Below are 24,091 nucleotides of genomic sequence, written 5' to 3' on the forward strand. Positions count from 1 at the left end.
ACAAGTAATTAATGAAAATATTGAACAGTAACAGACCCAGGACTGACCCCTGTGAGACCTCCACGAGATAGGTCTCGCCAATTTAACAGCAAACCATTGACAACTACTTTTTGAATATAATCTCAATCAGTTGTGGACCCATTATGACAGACTGCGCACCTGTATTCACATCCTGCATACAATTTTAATAATCTTTGTACAAGGCATGCCTTGTGAGGTATTATTTGAAAATTCATAACTTGGTCAGCGTTGTCATGGTGAAATATATGTAGCAACGCTGTATGTGAAGTTCTAAGATTTCCCTGGATGATGTTATTAGCACATGTTCCAAACCCCACAGACACACCAGACAGAAGTTGGCAAACAGGTCTGTCCTAAACAAAGGGTTGTATGCTTGTCTTACTTTGCATTTAAACAGTAAACAGCATCATAAAACAGAAAAGGGGAAGGGGGGAAACAAAAAAAAAGCTCTCATAGATGAAAAAACCAGCAGGGAACATCCTTCCACACAGACTCTTTGTCTCCTGGTTCTCAGCTGGGGGATTATTCTCAAGCCTGCCCAGGAAAAGGGGTGTAGGAGCTTGGGGGGATATTTGGGGAAGGTAGGGCTCCAAGTGGCCCTCCCTAAATGTTTGTTTAAATCACTTGGTGGTGGCAGCGCTACTTAATCCAAGGAATAGGGGACTTTTTAACCTAAGCTTGTAGAAATAAGTTTACGGGGTCTTTATGCGTGTCCCCAAGTCTGTACCCTAAAGTTCAGAGTGGGGAGGGAACCCTGACACCAGCCCAACAGTGAGATTAATGCTGAGTTTAGAGCTAGGCCTTATGGTCACTCTGCAGCAGCAGGAGACCACCCAGAGCTGTGTTTTGGGTCAGCAGTGATGTAAGTAGTGGGTGGAACCAGGTTTTGGTGTTTCCCCAACAGAGCTAGCAGGACTCCTCTCCCTGCAAGGCTATAGAGCAACCCAGAAAGAGCATCAGTTGGGGGATGCAGCCAGGACTCGTGTCCCTAGCAGCAGTTGATTGTCTCTCCCTGCAGGCGATAGAACAACCTGGCCAGGTACTAATTCTGGGATGGAGCAGGTCCCGAGGAAAAGAAGCAGCAGCAGTGTCCCTCTTGCGAGGCTGCAGAACAGCCTGGCAATGATGTTAAATTGGGGGCTGGAGCCAGGCCTCAGGTATCCTCAGCTGCAGAGTGTGTCCCCATGCGGAGCTCTACAGCAGACTGGTGTTAGTGCTGGGCCTGGGGCTGCAGGCAGGGTCCCTGATGTGCACTGTGATTTAATCCGTCCCCTTTAAATACACTGGCGCAAGTCTGTGTGCAGAAAAGGCCTTAGATTCACTTATGAACTTGAACAATTGCACATTATTTAGTAAAAGTGTCTAACTAGTTTGGTTTGCAGATGCTGTTGCTTGATAACTGTAACATTTACACTGATCTAGTTAAGCTTTTCAGTGAACACCTTGAGGCTGTGTATTACTGTCTGTGAGAAACTGAGCTGCTGCTGTTCCACTGCAGCTATTTTTTTGCAGGGCGGGTCAAGCAAGATAGCACATTTACTAAATTGCGACAGCTCTTTGCAACAGAAGTCTTTATACTCAAACCCACTTGATAGCCACAATCTTAATGGAACATCTCACTTCATTGGGGGGCTGGGAAACCTCTGCACCCATTTTGCACAAACACTGTACAGTTACGCCAATTTTAGATTACCACTAAACATTTTCCTGTTTACTGTCAATTGAACTGCCTTTATTGCCTGCTACAAATAGTGATATTAATATTGATTACCCAGTAGAGTGGAAACTGAAAAAAAAATCTGTTTCTTTTCTTTCAGATAAGTATACTATGTGATTCTATGTTCTCAGACTAGTTTCATGGTTTATTTCAGTTTTATATAGTTACTGTATATACTATGTCATCTATGTCATGGGGAGATGGGAACAAAAAGTTGTTCTTCTTTTGTAGAATTGAATAAAAACTACATCCACTTTGCTTGTTATGTTTTCACCTAGAGGAAAGTCAAATCACTTTAGAAAACAATGGGTAATGTTAATTCTAAATCAAATAATCTAAAATAGAAGTCATTCTCTCTCTCTCGCTCTCTGATTTGTTAATTAGATCTGGTCAAAATAGCAATTATCGTCTGCAAAACAATTTGAAGGAAATGCAATAATGTTGCCAGTTATTTTTTTGGTAGAGTGGATTTTTTTGTTTTTGTTTATTTAAACAAAATTCAGTTTCCTTTTGAAATGAAAACATGATTTCCTCCCCCCCCCAGGTTTTCATTCTCCCCTTCTCCAGCACTTCTAGGGAAGAAAAGAGGGACAGGGAAGAGGAAAGGAAATTAATAATGAAAACCAAAAGTTTTCAATTCAATTTAAAATGACAAATTTCATTTTGAAATGAGACATTTTGAATGATATTAAATTTTCATGAAAAATGTTTATATTGTTTGAAATGGGTTTTGTAATTTAAAACCTTTTCAAAGAACAAACTTTGATCACTTCTACTTTTAGTCTTTAAAATGCTCTGTAAAAATTGGATCCAAAACTTAAAGACAAGAAGAGCTGTGAGTGCACTACTGAAAGTCAGACCACTTGGTTAGGTGCCCGACTTTAAGAAACCAAATTTGAAAATATTGACCTTAAAATCTTCATAGGACAGAAATAATTGGGAAAAGACTCTGGAGTAGATCTATTAAAGAAACTAAGGTTTGTCTACACTTAAAATTTAGGTAAACATCACTACTTTGGTCAGGGGTGTGAAAAACCACACCCCTGACCAACATAGCTATGTTGACATAATCACCAGTGCAGATGTAGCTATATCAATGAAAGAATGGTTCTGTCAACGTAGCCAACTTCGTTCAGGGAGATGATGTTCCCATACTGTCAGTGTAGGCTGTCTCCATAGTGTAGACACAGTCTAAGACACCACAATTCTCAGTGTTGCAGCACTAAACCTTTAAGGTTCCTTGCCAACTAGTGGAATCCACATTGTCAAGTTAGCTGTCCAGGCTCTCTATGCAATGTGTATGGAGAGTTAGGCACCTAAGAATGGGATACACAAAAGCCAACACACTGATTGGGGAGCTAACCGGTAGGAATGCCGAGGAGAGGGGTGTGGCTAAAGCACATCCATGAAAGGACTTTAGGAACCTACAGAATTAGGAGGCAGCTGAGCAGGGATTTTGAGGATCTCAGTGGGATCTAAATGTTGGACTTAGGTGCCTAAAATAGTAGTTAGGTGTCTAGGGCCTAGATTTATAAAGTTATTTAGGCATTTCTGCTCTCAGCACTTAGGAGTCTACATTCCATTGAAAGCTGATTGTATTTAGAGTCCTAAATCCCTAAATGCCTTTTGAAATGAGTTTTAGGCTAGGTCTATACTACCCGCCTGAATCGGCGGGTAGAAATCGACCTCTCGGGGATCGATTTATCGCATCCCGTCAGGACGCGACAATCGATCCCCAAATCGGCGCTCTTACTCCACCAGCGGAGGTGGTAGTAAGCGCCGCCGACAGAAAGCCGCAGAAGTCGATTTTGCCGCCGTCCTCACAACGGGGTAAGTCGGCTGCGATACGTCGAATTCAGCTACGCTATTCACGTAGCTGAATTTGCGTATCTTAAATCGACTCCCCGCTGTAGTGTAGATGTACCCTTAGACTACTAAATCAGTTAGGTATTAAAAATCTTGGCCTATGTCTTTTTGTGGACTTAGCCCTCCAACACTATTTAATCTCACTGCTTTGCATTAATGACATCTTATCAATTTCTGACAGGTGCATTAATAAGAATGGCTATGATCCAAGCCAACTGAAGTCAGTGGGCTTCTTTTTATTGACTTCAATGGGTTTTTGGTGAAGCCTGAAGTGAACAAACTAGAAAAGCAGTGATGATGCAGTAAATGAACAACATACACTCTTTACTCAACTAGTTACCATTATTTATAGTAATACTTCATGATAAATGTTCTAGAGAGGCCCCAGTTTGTTTAAGCCCTGAGATTTAATCTATTTCTTGGGGAGGACTCTTGCACCAGAAGGCACCACAATCCTTTAAAGAGTTACTGACGAATTTGTGCAAAAAACAGTGCTTGCCTAGTAGAGCAGCAAGTAATTTATCAAGGAGGTTACATAATCTGAAATGTCCCCAAATCTGAAATGGTTGTAGGTGAGGACAAAGTCACAAAGCTCAGCCACCAGATGTATCGTGGCCTCCTCAGGGATACTCTTCCTGACAGCTTGTAGTCCATCCTCATGTGGAATATTGGTGTAAAGAGCTTCTACGTCCATGGTGGCCAGGATGGTGTTTTCAGGAAGATCATCAAGGCATTTTAGTTTCCTCAGGAAGTCAGTGGTGTCTCGAAGATAGCTGGGAGTGCTGTTAGAGTAGGGTCTGAAGAGAGAATCCAAATAGCCAGATAATCCTGCTGTAAGAGTGACAATGCCTGAGATGATGGGGCATCCTGGATTTCCAGGTTTATGGATCTTGTGTAGCAGATAGAATACCTCTGGTTGGGGCTCTAGGGGTGTGTCTGTATAGATTTGTTCCTGTGCTATAGCAGGAAGTTTTTTGAGCAGATGGTGTAGTTTCTTTTGGTAGTCCTCAGTGGGATTGGAGGATAGTGGCCTTGTGACGATCCACACTCCTGGGGTCAGGGCAGCATGGACTATCAGTCACAGTCTGTCGCTGTTGTGCCGCCTGCTCTTGCTGATTCTCGAGCTGATTCAATCACTTCAGAAGCTTCTCTGTATCTGTCAAGGCTGTATCCCCACTTTGAACTTTAGGGTACAGTGTGGGGGCCTGCATGAAGACTTATAAGCTTAACTACCAGCTTAGCTCTGGTCCGCTGCCACCATCTCAAGCTAATTCCCTTCCCTGGGGAGCCTTGAGAAACCTTTCACCAATTCCCTGGTGAATACAGATCCAAACCCCTTGGATCTAAAAACAAGGAAAAATCAATCAGGTTCTTAAAAAGAAGGCTTTTAATTAAAGAAAAAGGTAAAAATCATCTCTGTAAAATCAGTATGGAAAATAACTTTACAGGGTAATCAAACTTAAAGAGCTCAGAGGACTCCCCTCTAGTCTAGGTTCAAAGTACAGCAAACAAAAATAAACACTCTAGTAAAAGGTACATTTACAAGTTGAGAAAACAAAGTAAAACTAAGACGCCTTGCCTGGCTATTTACTTACAAGTTTGAAATAGGAGAGACTTGTTTAGAAAGATGTGGAGAACCTGGATTGATGTCTGGTCCCTCTCAGTCCCAAGAGCGAACGAATCCCCAAACAAAGAGAACAAACAAAAGCCTTCCCCCTCCCAAGATTTGAAAGTATCTTGTCCCCCTATTGGTCCTTTGGGTCAGATGCCATCCAGGTTACCTGAGCTTCTTAACCCTTTACAGGGAAAAGGATTTTGGAGTCTCTGGCCAGGAGGGATTTTATAGTACTGTACACAGGACAGCTGTTACCCCCTTCCCTTTATAGTTATGACAGTATCCATCTTAGATGGTGGTGGGGCTCCCACCATCTAGATTCCTTACTCTGGACCTTTCAGCAGGTCCCAGGCGATGCCTGCATTCTCCACCACGTGTGACAGTCCACGCTCCTGGGGTCAGGGCAGCATGGACTATCAGTCACAGTCCATAAAGCCACCCTTCAGCGCAGGGCAGCGCAGCCTAGCAGCCGGAGTCTATAGCATTCTCTTTGGTGCAGGGCAGCGTGGCCTAGCGGCCGGAGTCTATAGCACCACCCTTCGGTGCAGGGCAGCATGGCCTAGTGGCCAGAGTCTATAGCGTTGGCGTGTGGCTGCCCTGGTAGGGGGGCCCGGGCCCACCCAACTCCACTGGGCCCCAACCCAGGGCCCTAACAGTGGCATAACTGCTTGACACTGACTCAGCGCGGGGGGGGGTCTTGCCGAAACACGCTGAGTTTCCCTGGGTGGGAGGTACCACTCTGATACCCTCCCTGGGTCACTTCCTACCTGAGTCTGTGATGAGGTTTCCCATGAGACATCGATTCCCCTGTGCTTGGCAGGCCCAGTCATCTCCAGGGTCTCCTCCAGTCGCCGGGGTACAGGCGGGCCGTGGACAGCTGAGATTCCTGGCGTATTCTGAGGCTGTGGCTGGCCCTCCGCAGGAGCTTCTCTTGCAGGTCCTTCCCTTGGGGCCTCCAGCCCAGAATGAGCCAGTCTCCTTCCCTTTATACTGCTAGAGCACTTGGAGCATGCCCAGTCTTGCCAGGGAGGCAGGACTTCCACTGTCAACAGCTGGAGCTTAACCCTGTCTGGGTTAGTGCGGGCTAAGCCGACCCCATCACAGACCTGTAGAATGTGGTGTTGGATAGTTGCCTGACAGCCTCCTGTTCATAATCCGACCTGTTAATGATGACTACAGCACCTCCTTTGTCAGCCCCTTTGATTATAATGGCTGAGGTTCTGGGGCATGTGATGCTGTTTGTTCACTATTTCAGCCTGTGCACGTCTGCAGAAGCAATCTATGAGGAAGTCCAGTCTGTCATTTTGACCATAAAGAGGAGTCTACGCAGAATTCTTCTTCTTGTCATGCTAGTAGGAGGGTTCCTGTGGGTCAGTGCACTGTTCAGTGGTGTGTTGAAAATATTCCTTGAGTAGGAGATGGCAAAAGTAGGCTTCCAGATCACTGCAGAACTGTATCATGTGCATGGGGGTGATGGAGCAGAAAGAGAGTCTCCGAGATAGAACAGACTCTTCTGCCGGGCTAAGTGTGTAGTTGGATAGATTAACAATATTGTTGGGTGAGTTAAGGGTACCATTGTTGTAGCCCCCTGTGGCATGTAGGAATTTAGATTGTTTACTGTTCTTTTTCCTCTATAGAGAAGTAAAGTGTGCATTGCAAATGGCTTGTCTCGTTTTTGTAAAGTCCAGCCACATGGAAGTTTGAGGGAAGGCTGGTTTTGTATCTGAGACTCCAGTTTTGAGATCTGACTCTATTGATGTGTTTGCTCCTGGGGTAACACCCACCATGTAGTTTACATCCAGCACATTGTGACTGGACCATTCAAGTTGATGACCCATTAACAAACACAGTGAGCCATAGAAGAAGCTTATCCCCACTCAGTGAGCCTTCCTGTGGACACCTTAGCCAGAATAGAGGTAATGGCTGCCTCTATGACTCATCAAAGCATGCAAGGGCATGTGACTTGCTCATATGACCTGGACTCCATCTTGTATCGGTACTTTTCCACAAACTAAGACTGAGGGCATTCCCTCCACATGAGAGAAATTATAAAAGGCCCTGGAAGCATCTCCATTTTGCCACTTTCCTGTTCTGATCTCTGGACTATGGACTTACACTAAAAGGAGCATTCCACCCAATGGCCTGAGGACCTTACAATCTTTTGGAAGTTAAGTTACCGGAGACATGACAAGCCAGCAGTTTATTCCATCATTGCTTCAAGCCTGATACAAGAACTTTGCAATGAGTTTATGCATTTGTTTTCCTTGACCATTACAACTTTATCCTCTTTCTTTTCTCTTATAAATAAACCTTTATATATTTGATTCTAAAGGATTGGCAACAACATGATTATTGGGTAAGATCTGAGTTATATATTGGCCTGGCTGTGTGGGTGATCTCTTGGGATTAGAAGAACCCTTTGTTTGATTTAATTGGTTTTAAATAGCCACTCACCATTAAGTCCAGTGTCTGGGTGGTGAAACAAGGGCTGGGATACCTAAGGAGGCTGAATTCCTGAATTCTTGTTAACCAGTGTGGTGCCATAGAAGTTTACTTTTGTTACTGGCCTGGTATATTTGATGGAAGAAAAACCACCAGTTTGGGGTGGGTGTGACCTATTTTTCAGAACTTTGTCCCGAATCTGGTATTCTCGGCTGGGAACCACTGAGGCACAGTGACAATTTGCTATGCCTTATGGGGCAGGTACAGCATCACATGTTGAAGGCTTCTCAATCCCATCATTCCATGGGCATCCTACTAGATTGCCAGCCACTTTTCAACTGTCCTGGTAACCTGCAACCCAGCCATCTCTGTCTGAAAGCATGGATCCTGCACTGCTGTTCAGTATTGTGCTGTGCGTTATGACCACAAGGCTGTAAAAGGAGCCCAATGGGGGGCTACTTGGCTGGGGCTTGCCTTGAAGGAGCATATTAACACTGAGGCACAATAATGTGTGTTGCTGTTGTGTGCTGAGCCTGGCATTGTTTGCTTGCACCATGCTATGAACCTTGTAATGATTGCTGCGTGTGCCCGAAAAGTAACACATTTGAAATCACTTTTTAAAGTAGCACTTGGTAATATGACCAAACTGACATCTCTGAACAGTAAAACAAGAAGCCCACAGAAGTGTGTGTGTAGGTGGAGGGGGAGAGTGTGTGACATGGAGTGTGTGTGTGAGAAAGAGACAGAGATGGAGTGGCTGTCAGGGGGAGAGTGAGTGTGTCAGCACACTGACTCATTAAGTTCAGAGAGCAGCTGAAAACAACCAATCCTGAGAAAGAATCTGGTGCAGGGAAGTTTTGTCGGTGGCAGGAGCATTGTAGTGTGTACACCGCCAGTTTTATCGACAAAAGTTGCCTTTTCCTGACAAAACTGTGTAGAGCAGAAAAGGCCGAAATCTAAGATTCCTCCATTTTAAGAGCACTGTGGTGTCTGGGTTGGATTCCTGCCAGAGGTGAAAGTGGGCTGGTAGGGGTGGTACAGCAGACTGGTAAGAAGTGGTTGCTGGTCCAGGCCTGTATACAGCTAACGTTAAAGTGCTGCCCCTTTTGCCCCACCGCGGGAGAGGAGGGGGGCAAAAGTGGCAGCTGCCCCAGGGCCAGGCAATGTAAAAGGTGTTGCAAACGCGGCAGCGGCCGGAGCACCGGGGCCTTTATATCACCGCTGGAGCCCCAGGCGGTGTGGGCCGGGCAGCGCAGAAGGGCTGGGTGGGAAAGGCTGACCCCACATCCCCGCCCCTTCTGCCTGAGGCCCCGCCCCTTTCGGGTGCCTGAAGCAGGGCCTTGTATCAGAAAGTCCTCTATGTTACTTTCACCCCTGGTTCCTGCTTTTATTCCCATGTCACATTCTAGTGGCATTTCCCACCATCTGCCCACTGACCCAAGTCAGAAACTGTCTTTGTCCCGTGCCTGTTTTTGCTCTTGACCTAGGCACTAAAGTGACTAGTAAAAGGAATAAAAGAGACTATGAGAATGCTGATACTGAAGCCATTAGTTTCAAAGGCTCTTCTGATGTTGATTCTGATTTTGCTGATGCCAGTGCTGCTCCCACTGGTTCTTCTAGTGACAATGTTGCTGTGCCCATGGCAATTAGTTTTGTTGTAGGGTTCTGGTATGGAGGGTTCTGACAGAGACTAGGGAAAATTCAAAAGATGAAGCAGCAGAGAGGTTCCCCTATCTCCTTTTGTGCAGTCAATATGTTACAGAAATCCTATTTTAGAGAACAGATTGGCAAAGATCCCATCCTGAGGAGGAGTAAAACTGTATTCTAAAAAATGTTTGGACACCAGCTAAGTCTTTGGTAGGCACAATTGTTTACAGCAGAAGTTCAAGCATCTCAGTGGCTCCAACCAGGCATTGAAATTAACACCATCGGCCTCATTAGTTATTCAAACAAGTGAAAGTCCCTTTGTTCTGAGCGCCTTGTGCAGGGGCAGCGCACTTCACCTTAGCACAGTGAGAGCTTCCTGTGCAGATGCAGCTGGAACATCGCAGAGTAAAGAATTCTCCCTCTGTCTCAGCTCACATTGACCATCTTCTCACAGGATAGATTCTCAACTCTATTCTTTCCCTGAGGACATCTATATAGGACTGACTACTCAAGTGCACCTCTTAAAGTTCTATTCCAGAAATCCACTTGACAGACCTTTGGACATATACGCAGGTATTGCCACCAAGTGGTCTTTGGTCTTCCTTGTTAAAGTAGATAATTGGCATAGCTGTGATTTATCTCTCCTGTCCTGTTCATGATATGAGTTGTAATTGGATTCAATGCATTTATAACTTTTATATTTTTTAATTCTGGTAAAACTTAGTATAAGTGACAAACATATTTGGGATGTAATATTTTGAGCAGTCCCTGTAGCATTTTGCTTCTGCATTTATTGCTGTGTGTTCTATGTCATTCTATTGCAAATATACAAGATCACTACCAACCAGGGAAGGAAACCAATGGGATACATATATGGATTTCAGAAAACGCTTTGGTAAAAAGTCTCAAGAAATCTTATTGTAAAGTTAATTTGAGTTGTCTTAGAAATCAGCATTGTCTCTTGAACTGAAAGCTTGCCGAGGGAACAGGAACAAAAGCTAATAAATACAATATATGTAATGCAGGGTATGCAGCTAATGGGGCGGGAGGGGGATGTTAAAATAAATTGGTGATAAATTCTCTCATTATTTATGTGGAAGAGGGTGTAACTACCATGTTAACATTTTCAAATGATATTAAAAGAAAAGGTGTTCTGAACTCTAGAGGAGTCGGGGAAGTCATGTAAAAGAGTTAGAAATATAGATTGGGCCCAACAAAATGAAATCAAGACAAACATTTTATTCCTATACAAAATATGTGCACCTGCAATCTTGCTGACAGTCCTTACATATTAATTGTGGAGAACACGGGCTAGGCTGTTTGGTGCAGTGTTCTTGCCCTCTCACTCAAAGCCTGAGCTTGTTGACTATTGTTTCATGAGGCAAAACCCATCTGAGCTGTTTAGGGTCTGCAGGATGAGCAGGAGTAAAAAGTATGAAACCTTTTTTTGCTAATAAAGACAGCAGCTAAATACACATAATAGAATGAATTGGTTGGGTACATTCCATTTTTACACATTTTTGGAGAGTGCAATCATCCTTTACAGTTGTTTTTTTTGGTGGGGAGTTGCAGGGAATCAAGTTGCTTTATTTCAGTTTTCTTAGGGTTTGTTTGGCTTTAGCTATTGATATTTTCTAACAACTTTTCTTTTCAGCTTAACTAAGTTTTCTGGAAGCAGATAAAAATGATAAGAATTACCTACTGAACACCCTGCTCAATATGAAATTTTAATTCATCCCAATATTCTGGCTTCCATAGACCAATCTATTAGGGCATAATAAAGGTTATGATTTATTTGTTTGTTTGCTTTCTGTGACAGAAATACACAGCTCTGTCATGTCAATTCCACATTCAACCCCATCACCCACCTCAGCCCACCAAAGAAGAGTCCAATTTTTCTATCCTATATCCCCCACAGAATGAGTGAGCAGGAGGTGACCTACTCAGAACTGAAATTTCACACTCCTACTCAACAGCAAAGCAGACAAAGAGCTGAGATCACCAAGAACAAAGGTACTTGCATTGCAAGCTATTGATTCTATACATGCTGGAGTTTTACTTAGGACCACATTAAGACATAGGCTCTAGATGCTCATGCCTAGGACCCCATCTCCTGGAGTCATGTGATTACATTAGAATCCCAGGTTTAATTAAAAAAAAATTCTAGCCCTCATGTTTGTGAAAAAAAGAAAAAGGCTAAAAAATGTGAATTGGCCATAACCAATGCACTTACACCTGCCTGAATCTGCAAAGAGCTTGAAACAATGGCTCTGAGAAGTGTGAGCTGCCCTATTCATTTAAATGTGGTGTTAACTTCTGTCTGAGAAGGGAGTGGATTGTCCTGCCACTGCTACTCCAAATGGGCAGTGATACATGGGGGTGGGAAGTTGGAGCTACATAGGGGCCCTATGTTCTGGTCTGGCCGTACTGACCATAGTCAAAGTACTTCATCAACTATCTGTCGATTGTTTCTAATGGGATATTTCAGGAGTTGGAAAGTTTTATGTTTGCTTTCTATTGTGCTTGCTAATGTCATGGTACTGGGAGACTTGGGATCCAAATGCAGGAAATAATCATGCAGATGTGGAGAGTTCACAGACTTACCAGCCAAAGAGGAAGTCTGTTTTCCCCACCACTCATTGGTTGTCAGAATTATTGAGCTCTTATTTTGCAGGTTGCTGTATTTCATATCCACCTCAATGTTTCACAGCATAAGCCAGCTGCTGGGGGTTAGGAAGAAACTTCCTGTATAGGCAGGCTATTCCATAGTTGTCCATTACTGGGAACTTACACTGTCCTCTGAAGAACTGATATGGGCCACTCCTGAAGACAAGACAGTGGACTAGATGGACTATTGGTCTGATATTCTAAGGGAATTGCTGGGTGGGTTCTGGCTTTGAGAATCTGCTGCAGTCTGGACAAGCCCCAGTCTGACCCCAGGGTCTCAGGAGAGGGACTCGGTTTGACTGTCTTTGTTCTTGCTCTCTTTATTAGATTCTCCTTCTCCTCTGTGGAGGATGTTTGCAGTAATCTTTGGAATTCTCTGCTTGGCTTTGCTGGTAACATCAGGGTTCTTGGGGGCTCTGGGTAAGTACTATAGAGAAGACACTAAAACCCACGTTTTCAAAAGTGGCCACTGATTTGGTGGGCCTCAGTTTTTTAATGACCAATCTGATATACCTTACGCCTGATATTTCAGTTGTGCTGAAAGTCACCTCTCCCATTGGTTTATGACACTGGTAATGAAATAGATTTTAATCTCTGGGTCAGAAATTCAAATCCAGGTCACTCTGAGAGATTAAAAGCACAATTTTTTGCCATCTGCTGGCAACTGGATGTGAAATGAATTATTTATTATTAGCATTGCAGTAGCACCTAGAGACTCCACTTCATTTTGCTAGGCGCTATACAACTCTATAACAAAAAGACAGGCTCTGCCCCAACAAGCTTACAGACCGAGTATAAGACTATACACAAGAGGTGGATACCAATGAGCAGGTGTCCATCTCAACAAGCAGCACCACAACTGGGGGTGATTATCTCCATGGTTCACAGTCTCTGCAGGAAGACTAAAATGTGAATAGGTCATGGAAACAATTCATCTCTCATACCAAATGGTGTTCTCTCCAAAACAAAGAGGAGGCACATCCATGGGGCAATGTAGTGAAGCCAGCAGTGTTGGTACCAGAGCTTTACCTGTGCCACAGATAAACAATGATGACCCATGCTGTTCAGATTGGCAGTTTGTCATCTTTCAGTAACACTACATTTACAGAAGGCCAAGATCTCATCTAAGAGATGGAAAATACTAGTTTGCTGATCATGCTATGCTACTCCATACTGTGTAGTATGAAAATCTTTGTGGTGACTGAGAACTCTGTAGTAACAATTTGAGCCCCCAGGGAACTGAGATGGCTCCCCCTTTATCATGGCCCTTACTGGGGCATGTTGTTGCTTGTCAGCCTCTCCTACTTAAAAGGAAACCTTTATCCAGTATTCCCTTAACTCTCTCCACAAGTAGACACAGCATGTCTAAAATCATTTCCTATAGTCCCACAAATGGCAAGGTATGGAAGTTTGGAGTAGGTGTGTCAGGGGAGATCGCACACTGAACATTGGCATTTGCATTGAGGGCGCCCAAGCATATGGCTTCACAGGAGACCCCAGATTTCCTTGAACAGGCCTTGAACATTAAAAATATTTTTTAAAATGAAAGAAGAATCTTCGTCAGGCTGCGTCTGACGAAATGGGTATTCACCCATGAAAGCTTATGCTCCAATACGTCTGTTAGTCTACAAGATGCCACAGGACTTTTTGTCAATCTTAGTAGTGTAATTTTTTTAAATTATTTCTTTAACATAAAAAATAATTAGAACTGGAAATAATAAACTTACATCTCTTTGTCCTTCTATCTTGCAAGCTATTGGGATGTTATTTTCTGATTTTACGTCTAGTATGCAGATGGCAGCAAAACTTCAGCCAGCAGCAGGTAATTCTGGAAAATCTTACCTGCCAGCAAATTATCCTGGAAAACCAAACTCGTGAGTTACAGGAAATCCTAGAAAACCTCACATGGGAGAGAGATCATCTTCAAGTCCAGAATACTAATTTCTTGAAAACTTTGCAGTCAAAAGGTACAGGACCTTGCCTTTGGCAGACAACTGTGATTCTTGTATTTAACTTTAGTCTTGGTAATTTTCAACAGAACTTCTGAAACTGATAACATACATAAGGGCCTACATTTTCTGTTGACATAACTCTATTGAAGTCAATGGTATTTTGCCAGCAGAGAATTATCCCATTATGTGTTGCAGGAAGAGAATTGGATGAAAATGAAGAAAAATATATTTTTTTAAAAAATATTATAAAAACTCTTGAATTAATTTTTCAATTAATATTATTCTACCTACTCCATACAGGAACATTAAATCCTATCTCAACACAGAATATGGTTCTTAATCAACATCAGCTGCTAATGAACAGAGAGATTGAGGGGCATTATGCGAATTAACTCACTAGCTGTTCACCTCTGGAAAGCAACATTCAAATGCTGGATTTCTAGTCACAAGTATTATGAGTTTGTTGCAAATAGTTTCTCAGTCATTATGGCCCTTATTAAACAAAGGATTTGAAGATGTGGGTCAGTCCCATTAATTTCAGTGCAATGTAAGCATGTGCTTAGGAGCTTTGCTGCATTGGGGCCAAAATAACTTAGGGTAGGTCCACACTTAAAATGCTACAGCAGCACAGCTGCGCCACTGTAGTTCTTCAATGAAGACACTGCCTCCGCCAACAAGAGGGGTTCTCCCATCAATGGAGGTAATCCACTTCCCCGAGAGATGGTAGCTATGTTCTTCCACTGACCTAGTGCTGTCTACACTGGGGGTTAGCTATGCTGCTCAGGGATGTGGATTTTTCATACCCTGAGTGGCATAGTTAAACTGACTTAATTTTCTAATTGTAGATCAGGCCTAAGAATGCTGTAACATGTTCAGCTTTGGTGAACTGGGGACTCTTAATGCAGTAAGAATCTGTGTGCTTCAGTCAGCTATTTGTAGATGCAATTTCAGCAAATTCAACATTTCCCAGAGTAAACTGATTTTTGGGGAATTTTCCATCACACATTTCAATGGATAATTCCAAACCAGCTCTACAATTTGCCTTATATAATCTTGGCATATTGTCCAGCTCACAGTTTGTCTCTCTCACTAGAAAGGGAGTGAAAACTTGTAAGGGCAGCCTGGAGTTCTGGGGGAGTGGGCAATTTAAGCTTCCACTCTTTCTCCTTCAGCCCCTCACTCCTCCCCTTCCAGCACACCCAACTGCTTCTCTTCACTTCCCATAGCAACAGGATGCCTCCTCTTTGTTCTCCTGTCATAGGGTAGCTGGTCCCAGTCAATAGACCGGGCCTAGTGCCCCTGTGTCACAGTAGGTGAGCCTAATCCAGCCAATTAGAAGGGGTTGGGAGTATAAAGGACTATTAGAGGCCAAGCAAAGGAGAGAGTGATTGGGAGAGGCAGTGCCTATGGATGGAAAGCCAGGGTAGAGTGGAGCTAGCTCCTGCAGTTAGTCCCAAAGGAAAGGACTAAGTGCTCAGGGAGGCAGCCCTGAGTCTACTGCTCCAGGAAGGGAACTGAGCTGACTAGAGCTGGGAAGCTGCCTGGTGCAAGGTGCTGGAGACTCTGAGGGGGTGGCCCTGAAGCCTGAGAAGAAAGAGTGAATTAAAAGATGATTTTCTGTTTGTTTACTCACTTGTGCAAGAGAACAAACCTGCTTGGAAGAGACCTGGCATAACTTAACATACTTGTCTGATAGCTGGAGGAGTTGGGAGAAGTTTCTCGTGCTAACATCCTCCCATTAACTTTCCACCGTTTTACTCATGCGTTATGGGACAGGGACTGTTTTTGTATTTAAGCAGTGTTGTAGGGAGCACTGTGATGCTGGAGGGAGTGTCTTTCACATGGGATAGGTAAACAAGAACTCCTGAGGTCTCCTGCAACAAAAGCAGACCCATTTCCCACAAACCTGATAAACAGAAATATTGTTCTAGTATCCTGCCAGGTTAACATTTGGCTAAAAAATATTAACTAACTACATTGTGCCTAATTAGATACAATTTATTCTTTACAGTCTCACATAAGCAAATTCTCATTCTCAAATATAGCACGGCTGTGCTCTTTAACAGTTATTTCAACTCATTGCCCCTTTATAAAAATATAATGAGCAGTTTGAGATCTTTGTTTGGAAATTGCTATGTAAATGACAGTAAAGAGAGTAGCAGACATCTTGAGAGTGCTGTCTGATGGTTACATAAAGTACATGAGGACATATGGTGTCTAGACTGTACCTGTTCGCGGTGTATTGTGTGCTAAGCAATTTTCCAAGGAAAATAACACAATCTTAGCTAAGTACTAATAACTAAAGCTGATCAACAAATTTCCCTCCACCATTTTGTGACGGATAATTGCCTCTCTTCTTAACTGTTTGCAGTATTGTAGCTGTATTGGTCCCAAGATATTAGAATGACAAGGTGGGCGAGGTAACATCTTTTACATAGGTGGCACATGAGTCTTCCATTTGGGAAGGCTACATCCAGGAGTACCAGAATCTCCCTAGAAGTGGGGGGCCCACCCGTGCCCAGACCGTGGCCCTGTCCCCCTCTGCCCTTCCTCCAAGCCACACCCAGGCTTCCTTCTCCACTCTCAAGACCCACCTGCCACTCACTCAGGGAGCAACAAAGAGCTGGGGGCAGATGGGTGTGGCAGGGGAAGCAGCAACAACTGCAGGAGGGAGGAGATCCCATAGGGGGAATATGGGGAGGAGCAGAGAACAGCAAGGGTGCAGGACATGACCAAACAATAGGGTGAAGACAGAGAACTGCACCAGGGGTATGTGGAAAGGCAGGTAGAGGGACGAGAAGGTCCAGCAGCCCAGTGCAGGCTGATGTAGGAAAGGGAAGGACCACCAAGGGAGAGCACGTGCACCCTGGTCCACATGCACATGGGCAGGAGGGGAAACACTGCAGCTGAAGGGCAGGGGAAAGCAGGCAGGCAGTGCAGCACCATGGGGAGGGGCAGATCGGGGTGGGGGCAGAGCCATGGTTCAGCTGCTGGTGCCCCCCCCACACACACACACACACTTCCAGGTTGCTTCTGGAGCTCCTGCTCGCAGGATGCAAAGGTGGCGGGCCAATGCACGTCCAAAGGGAGGTAATCCGCATCTGGAATTTCCCCCTACATGGCCAGCCTTTTTTATTTTGAGGAGGTTTAACCTCTTATATATGCTGCCCATAATCTTTTATTGAACCAACTCCTTTTGGTGAAAGATACAAGGTTTCGAGCTACAAAGAGCTGCTTGTTAAGAAGAAGAAGAAGAAGAAGAAGCTGTGTGGCTCGAAATCTTGTCTCTTTCACCAATAGAAGTTGGTCCAGTAAAAGATGATACATCATCTACCTTCTCTCTCTCTCTTGTTAACAGTTTTCTCAGAACTAGATTTATTTGAAATGTTTCATTTTTGATGAAAAGTTATAAACATTCTTTTTTTTAATGTGCAATCATTTCCCTTATCTTGCTATGTCTTTGTTTACCCACTCATTTTCCCTTTTAATATTTTTGCCACTAAAAATGTGTAAGAGAAGGGGAATGGGAGAGGAGGAAATAAAAAAAATCTCAGGAAATTTTGAAAAACAATTTTTAAAATTTCTAAGGAAAATTAAATTGGTACTTTTTGACTATTAATACTAGACATTGTAGAGTCAGAAGGTGGAGTATCAGTATCAGCTCTCAGGTGGATTTGTTGGAAAGAGAACCCAATCTCTAACTGACTCTCAATCAGATTTGACCCTCTGTACATACCTTTTTTCCTGAAGGAGACAAATGCATTATTTGTCCAAACAACTGGATACAGCATGGGAAGGACTGTTATGAAATTTCTCCTGGTATAAAATCTTGGTCTGTGTGTAAAGAATATTGCTCTTCTCTGGGCTCCAGACTGCTGAAGATAGACAGCAAGGAAGAGCTGGTAAAGTCTATTTCATTTCTTTAGAATTCCTGTATATCCCAAACTACAAATAACTGATTTGTCAAAGATGGGAGAGGAAGAGGTTATATAATGTATTGATGTGTCATATTGCCTATGATTTTATGGGGAAAATACATATCAAATTGGACTGATACAAACAGTAAAATTGTCCAAACCCCTCAGTGCTATTAACTTATCACTCTCCATTCATCCCTACTTGATAGCCTTGGAAAATAAGATTTGTCTTGATAACAGTATCTTTTCTACTCATGATATGGACATTGGCATGATCTGAATCCCTCATCCATACCAGCTGTATCCTCAGTTCCAAAGGGACCCTTAGCTAATCTCGTGTATTCGAGAAGTGGAAAGAATTTAGAATTATCACTGATTTAAGCAGTTAAAGAAATTGAGAGTATGGCTTCACTGCAGTTTTAACACAAGTTATCTACACTAGAGTTATTTCTCTTGAATTAGTCTAGCTGGAGTGAGAGCAGACACAGTGTGAAATAACACTGGAACTGCTTTGTCCACACTAGCACTCAACTCCTCTATATGTACCACCAAGACTTCTGGGGGTGTATCCCATGATTCTTAGCACAGCAGTAAGCTGAGTTGCTCTGAGTTCTTTCCCAGTGAATTGTGGGAGAACTTCTCTGTTCTTTCTAGGCACATGAGGGTAATTGTTCTCTAATGCCTTCCCACTAGCATTACACAAGTGGAGCTAGCCTGCATCCAAACTATAGAGTCATCATGTTAGCAGCAGATGAGATGTGTTAACTCAAGGTTTAGCCTATGCACCCTGGCAGACCAGACAACTCAAGTTAAAAGCACTGCAATTAAGGATTCTTGTTTGTGGATGGGACTCTAGCTCCCATGCAGCCCCCTCAGTTGGAATCACTGTATTCCTCCATGGAGACGAGGGGAGGTAAACTGGGGAAAAGTGTCTTTATAAAACAAACCCCCCATATTATGGCCCCTTTTCTGGGTGTAAGGAATTCTGTGATTAGCCAGCTGGCAGTCGGACCTACATAGAACATTAGCCATATTCCTTTCCTTCGAATCCATATAACTCTAGGAAGGGCAGAAGACTGAGTTGTGTTATTTTTTTTAAGAGGTGGTAAAACATTATTTTCAAATTTTTGAATAAAACTATATTGTTTGAAAACTTTTTTTTAAATACAACAAAAATCAAATTTTCAGTGTTCTAGTTTTATAGGTTTTCTGCTCCCCCCCTTCCCCCTTACCTCAATCTATTTTCCAACTTGAAAAGTGGGGAGTAAAGCAAAAAAAGGGGGGGGGGTACTGCAGGGAAGAGGTTTTTCATTGCTTCTCCCCCTTTCTTTCTCTCTCCCTCTCACTTCTTCCCCACTTTTAACATGGGGGAAAAGAAGGAAAAATAATAAAATGATGAGGGGAAAAGAGTAGAGATGGGGGGAGATAAAAATCTGGAAACCAATAATCAAAAAACTTTTCAGTTGTCAAAAACTAAAATGGAAAATGAAAAAAAAAATGTAGCTAGTATTGAAGAATCTGTGGGAAACATTTTGATTTTGGTGAAACTGAATATTTTATGGAAAAAATTATCAGTCAAATTGCTGCCAGTTCTACCATATTTGTGTCTTTCTTTTTTTTCCTCCATAGGACTTCATAAAACCACTGACAAGTTTTCCTTTCTGGATGGGATTATTGTATAATGAAACCAAAGGCTACTGGCAGTGGGAAGATGGTACTGCTCTCATCACTGATGTGTAAGACTTTGCTACTATTTCTCTGTGTATTTATTGCAAATCTTTACAGGATGCAAACCTCAGAAGTGTGTGTGTGTTTGATTCACTGGATCAGGACTGCAATCTAGCATAAATCATCCTGCTTCCCAGTTTGTGCTTGGTAGCAGAGAAGGGTGGAATATGTCCTGGACAGAACTGGCGGAATGAAAAACTTTTAATCTAAAATGGCCTTTTAATTTTTTTTAAATGTTTGCTTTTTCTGATATTTTTAATCTAAACTTTCTATGGCAATAGAGGGTTTTTTTGCTTACACTTTTTTTTAATGTCTTGTTCACTGAAAAATGGGTTTTTGGTAAACAAAATTGTTTTGAAGAATCATTCTGATAACTTCACCAAAAATTTGGAAAACCCCCAAATGGATTGGCTTTGAACCCTGTGAAATGGAAACAACTTTGACTTTTTTCCTGATTTCTCCCTCCTTTCCCCAACAGTAGTCCTAAGGTTAAGGAAACAATTATTTTTTTTTATCTGCCAATAATTTCTATGGAAAAAAACAATTGTAGGTACAATTCCATGTAATTTTCTACATTATTTCTGAAATGAACACTGAAAGGTTGTGCAGGTCAGGTCTTTGAAGTGTTGAAAAAAGCACTGTTGAATACCAGGGCCCAAATAACTGGGGATGCTGAATATCAGGAATAAGGGGTATTAGTATCCCTCTGCCCTGTACTTCACTCTAGTCAACATTACTAGCTTACTGTTCTCATAACCTCACTTCCTTTTTTTTTAAAAGCTACTCTGCTCTTCACAATTATACTTTGTTATCCTGGTAACTATTTATAATTTTGATATGTGACTTGTCTGACTGACAGTAAAATGTCTCTTCATCCCAGGTTTCCAAGTCTGAGAAGTTACCATGGTCCATATTGTGCAACACTGAAAAACGGAAAAGCCTTGGGCTATTCTTGTGAAAGCATATACTTCTGTATGTGTGAAAAGGGTCTGTTTAGCTAAAGTCTTCTGTAATGGCACAAGAACTAACATAGAAAGTATGAGGTCCTATTTTGGAGCATCCAGTTTCTACTGTTGCCTATATTTATAAGGCTCCATCTTGTATGGTGCTGAGTATGGAATCCAACTTAAGTCATCCAACTCTGACATAAGTTATTTAAGTTCTGAGCATTGAGGTCCTGTTTCAGCAGAGCACAAAAAAGGACAGGGTCTCTACTATGCTGTTAAAATTCTCTGCTGTGCTCACAGAAAGTCCTCTTTCTGTAGGAGGAGCAATGACCACACTCCACTTCACCAACCATCCTTCTGTTCTTGGCCCTTGCTGCTGCTATTGTTCATCTGTTCCAAAATCCAGACCAGCCTCCAGAGTGTGACGCTGCTGTGGAGCCAGCTTGAGGCTACTGCCCCCAGGATTCACCCATCTCACACGGAGAATCTTTTATCTCCTGTTGCCAAGATATCATTTTTTATACAAAAACTCTACTTTTTTTTTTTTGCTTCTAATTGTGATTTTTTTTGTCCTGTGCCAAGAATATTATTTTACCTATGATGTCCATATTTGATGACGTGCTATTAAACAACTGAAACAATGTTCTAATTCTTTTACTACTTTGGCTTTGAGTGGTCCTCTTTAACTCCCTGTCCCCATAACATTATGCCACCTAACAACAATCAGAAAGGAAACCATGGAGCAGATTTAGATCACTTCTTACTAGAGACCTTACTCTGATGCAGTGGTTCTCAACCCACAGCCTGTGGACCACTTGCAACCCAATCAGCACACAGCTGCAGCCCATGTGACATCCTCAGAGCCACACAGGTAGTATATATAGTGTGTGGATGTGGCCCATGTAACACAGAGAGCTGCATATGCAGCCCACAATGGTAAATAGGTTGAGAACCACTGCTCTGGTGAAATTGGAAGAGAGCTCACTGGAGAATGGGGGCTCTTACCCAGCCCTTCCTTTGGCTACAAATGGAAAGAAGAATCCATCAAGGCAGAGTTTCCCCACAATCACTTTAAAGAAGTCCAAGTGTAAGCCATGATCGCTCAGTGTGGTGCTGTCCCCCTCTGGTAGTGGCTAGACCAGCTGGAGATTGATGATCCTGCTAGAGCCTGGTCAAACAGAGCTGAGTCTTTCAGATTAGACACTAGAGGCTCATGGATTAAGATCCACCTGTCCTAGATTTGATTCTTACTGCTAATGATCCACCTCAAGGAATCATTCAAATAAACAAAAAATGTATGTGCTTGTCTCAGACCCTGGCCATATAAGTACATGTGTGCAGCAGTACCATTTAATTCTTTCATTGGAGCCAGTAGTTTCCCCTGACTCCTTGGACAAAGATGAGTTGAATGAAAGAGCATGGGTGGGGGGGGAACAAGGAAAGTAAAGCATGTACAGGGGTGAACTGTTTGCTATTGGTTTATTTCATAGAGATTCTGGCTTAGATTTCCTCCACACCTTGAGTGGAAAACAGGCAAATGTTTCCAGGAATTGAAAGAACACAATTCTGCCCAGCCCTTAAAAACCCAGCACTCCACCCAGAAAACCTCTGCAACAATCACCATGTCTCAGATCTCCCAGTGTGAGATCAGCATCATTACTCCCATTTTACAGACAGGGAACTGAGACACGCATGCCCAAATCCACAAAGGGACTTAGGTGCTGTGATGCTGAGCACCATAGTACCAGACTTAAAAGTGTCTAGAAAAACCACAGAAACAACACTGGGATCCATACAGCCTGAGCTAGGCAACTAGGCTCCCTGTACAATGAATGGGGAGAGACAGACACCTTAGAATGCAAAGTACAGAAGCCAGCATGGTAGGCAGGGAGCAGCCTAAGCTCCCCAATGGGAGATGTTGATAGGAGGGGTGTGTGTGCTAAGTTCTGCCCCCTCACAGAGATAGATGCTTAAATCCTGGCTTCAGAGAGGTGCCTATCTCTGCTAGCGATCCACACATAGAAACCCCTCTCCTGGGGTCAGGTGGTTTAAGTGCCTAAGTAATTTCTTGTGAAAATGAGTCAGGTGCCTGCCTCATTTCACACCAAATGGTTAGAGGAAAGGACCTTATAACTTTTAGCCTAGGGTGCTCACTGGGATGTGGGAGATCCACATTCAATTCCTCCATTTGGCGAAGTGGAAGAAAGGATTTGAACAGGTGGTCTCCCAGTTCTGCGGCAAGTGCTCTAACCAGGGCCGTGGAATATGCTAATATAGTGCTCCCTCATTATCTCCTGCTGAAGCTGTTCCACTTTGGCTAAATAGTGAAGATATCATTGGGCCAACACAAGAGTGTGAGAATGACTGTAGTCCTGTGGCAAGGGGACTCACATAGGGAGTAAGAGACCCTGGGTCAAATCCCCCTGCTCCAATTGCTCGTTCATTATTTTGCCACAGTTAAACAGCTTCAACACAAGAGAATGAGGTGTAGGTGCAGATTTTTGATAGTCCAGAGCCCAGTAACATGTTTAAACCACTGCCAGCAGCTGGAATACCAATTGTTATGCTTATTGCTGAAAGCAGCTAAAAGGAGGCCTTTCTGAAAGCTTAGCATAACTAACAGACCAGGAGGGGATGGGGATGTAAGTGACCTAGAGGAGTAAACATGACCCTGTGCCTTCCTGACTTCAGTTGTTTTCCCAAAGCATGTGGTTTTGCAAGATGGAAAGTCTGGTAATAGTTAGCTATTGCTATATAGCTGGTTAACTAATAGAAACTTCCCTGCCTGACAGATGGGAAACTGCCCACCACACAGGCTGGAAATCTCCACACTTAACTTAGCTTCTATTCAGCCATTTTGATAATGAACAAGTTATGCAGTACTAACAAGTTGGCTATAAAAAGAAAAGAAAATCTGAGCTCGATGGACACTTGAATACCTCTCAAGTTCCCCAGCAGACGGCCGGCTGCCCACTGGATGCCTGCAGTTATTCAGTTGAGACCTCCTCAAGAGCCTGGGTAAATATGAATCTGGGATGTTTTTGGGGTGTTTTACTAATTTGTTGTGGACATGTGTAAGTGATTGAAACTAAGTAAAGTATAGCTTTAAGTGAGAGCACTCTTGTATTGTCCTGTTTGTGCCAGCCATCTATCGGTCGGACGGCTGTGTCTCCATTGATTTATTTCCTGATATTGCCTCACACAAAGTTACGAAGAGCTTTGGGTTGAAAGAACCCCAGGTAACAGAAGGACCTTCCTCCACATCAGAATATCCCATAACTCAGTGGTTTGAGTACTCTCTTGAGAAATGGGAGATCCCATGTTCAAGTCCTTTTACCCACCTCTGCAGAGATGGGGCACTTGAACCAGGGGTCACCAGCATCCTAGATCAGTACTTTAACCACTGATCTAAGAGTTATGAGGCACACAGCACCACTACCTCCTCCTCTGGCCATATTATGAACGGGTCCTGGTCTAGTAAGTAGCCTCTGAAAACAGGTGAGGTCTATAGAGGATTTGGACACCATTCCATAGAGACTGAGAAAGGTAAATCCTTCCAAAGGATGCATGTG

General features: G+C 43.1%; 1 protein-coding gene across 1 annotated transcript; it reads left to right on the top strand.

Moving 5' to 3' along the window:
- The first annotated feature begins 9,795 nt into the window (after positions 1-9,795).
- LOC128832656 (oxidized low-density lipoprotein receptor 1-like) lies at positions 9,796-19,584 on the top strand. The gene is made up of 6 exons (XM_054020237.1): positions 9,796-9,881; positions 11,227-11,321; positions 12,303-12,395; positions 13,763-13,942; positions 17,678-17,829; positions 19,474-19,584. The coding sequence occupies exons 2-6, from the start codon at positions 11,228-11,230 to the stop codon at positions 19,582-19,584; spliced, it is 630 nt and encodes a 209-aa protein (XP_053876212.1). The 5' UTR covers positions 9,796-9,881; position 11,227.
- Positions 19,585-24,091: the final 4,507 nt, after the last annotated feature.

The sequence above is a fragment of the Malaclemys terrapin genome, chromosome 1 (genome assembly GCF_027887155.1).
Source record: "Malaclemys terrapin pileata isolate rMalTer1 chromosome 1, rMalTer1.hap1, whole genome shotgun sequence".
NCBI classification, from domain to species: Eukaryota; Metazoa; Chordata; order Testudines; family Emydidae; genus Malaclemys; species Malaclemys terrapin.

Excerpts from the sequence above, each read along its gene's own strand:
- LOC128832656 (XM_054020237.1), top strand. The coding sequence starts at position 11,228 with ATGAGTGAGCAGGAGGTGACCTACTCAGAACTGAAATTTCACACTCCT. Across the intron at positions 11,322-12,302 it reads TGAGATCACCAAGAACAAAG|ATTCTCCTTCTCCTCTGTGG; the intron begins GTACTTGCATTG and ends TCTCTTTATTAG. Across the intron at positions 12,396-13,762 it reads AGGGTTCTTGGGGGCTCTGG|TATGCAGATGGCAGCAAAAC; the intron begins GTAAGTACTATA and ends TTTTACGTCTAG.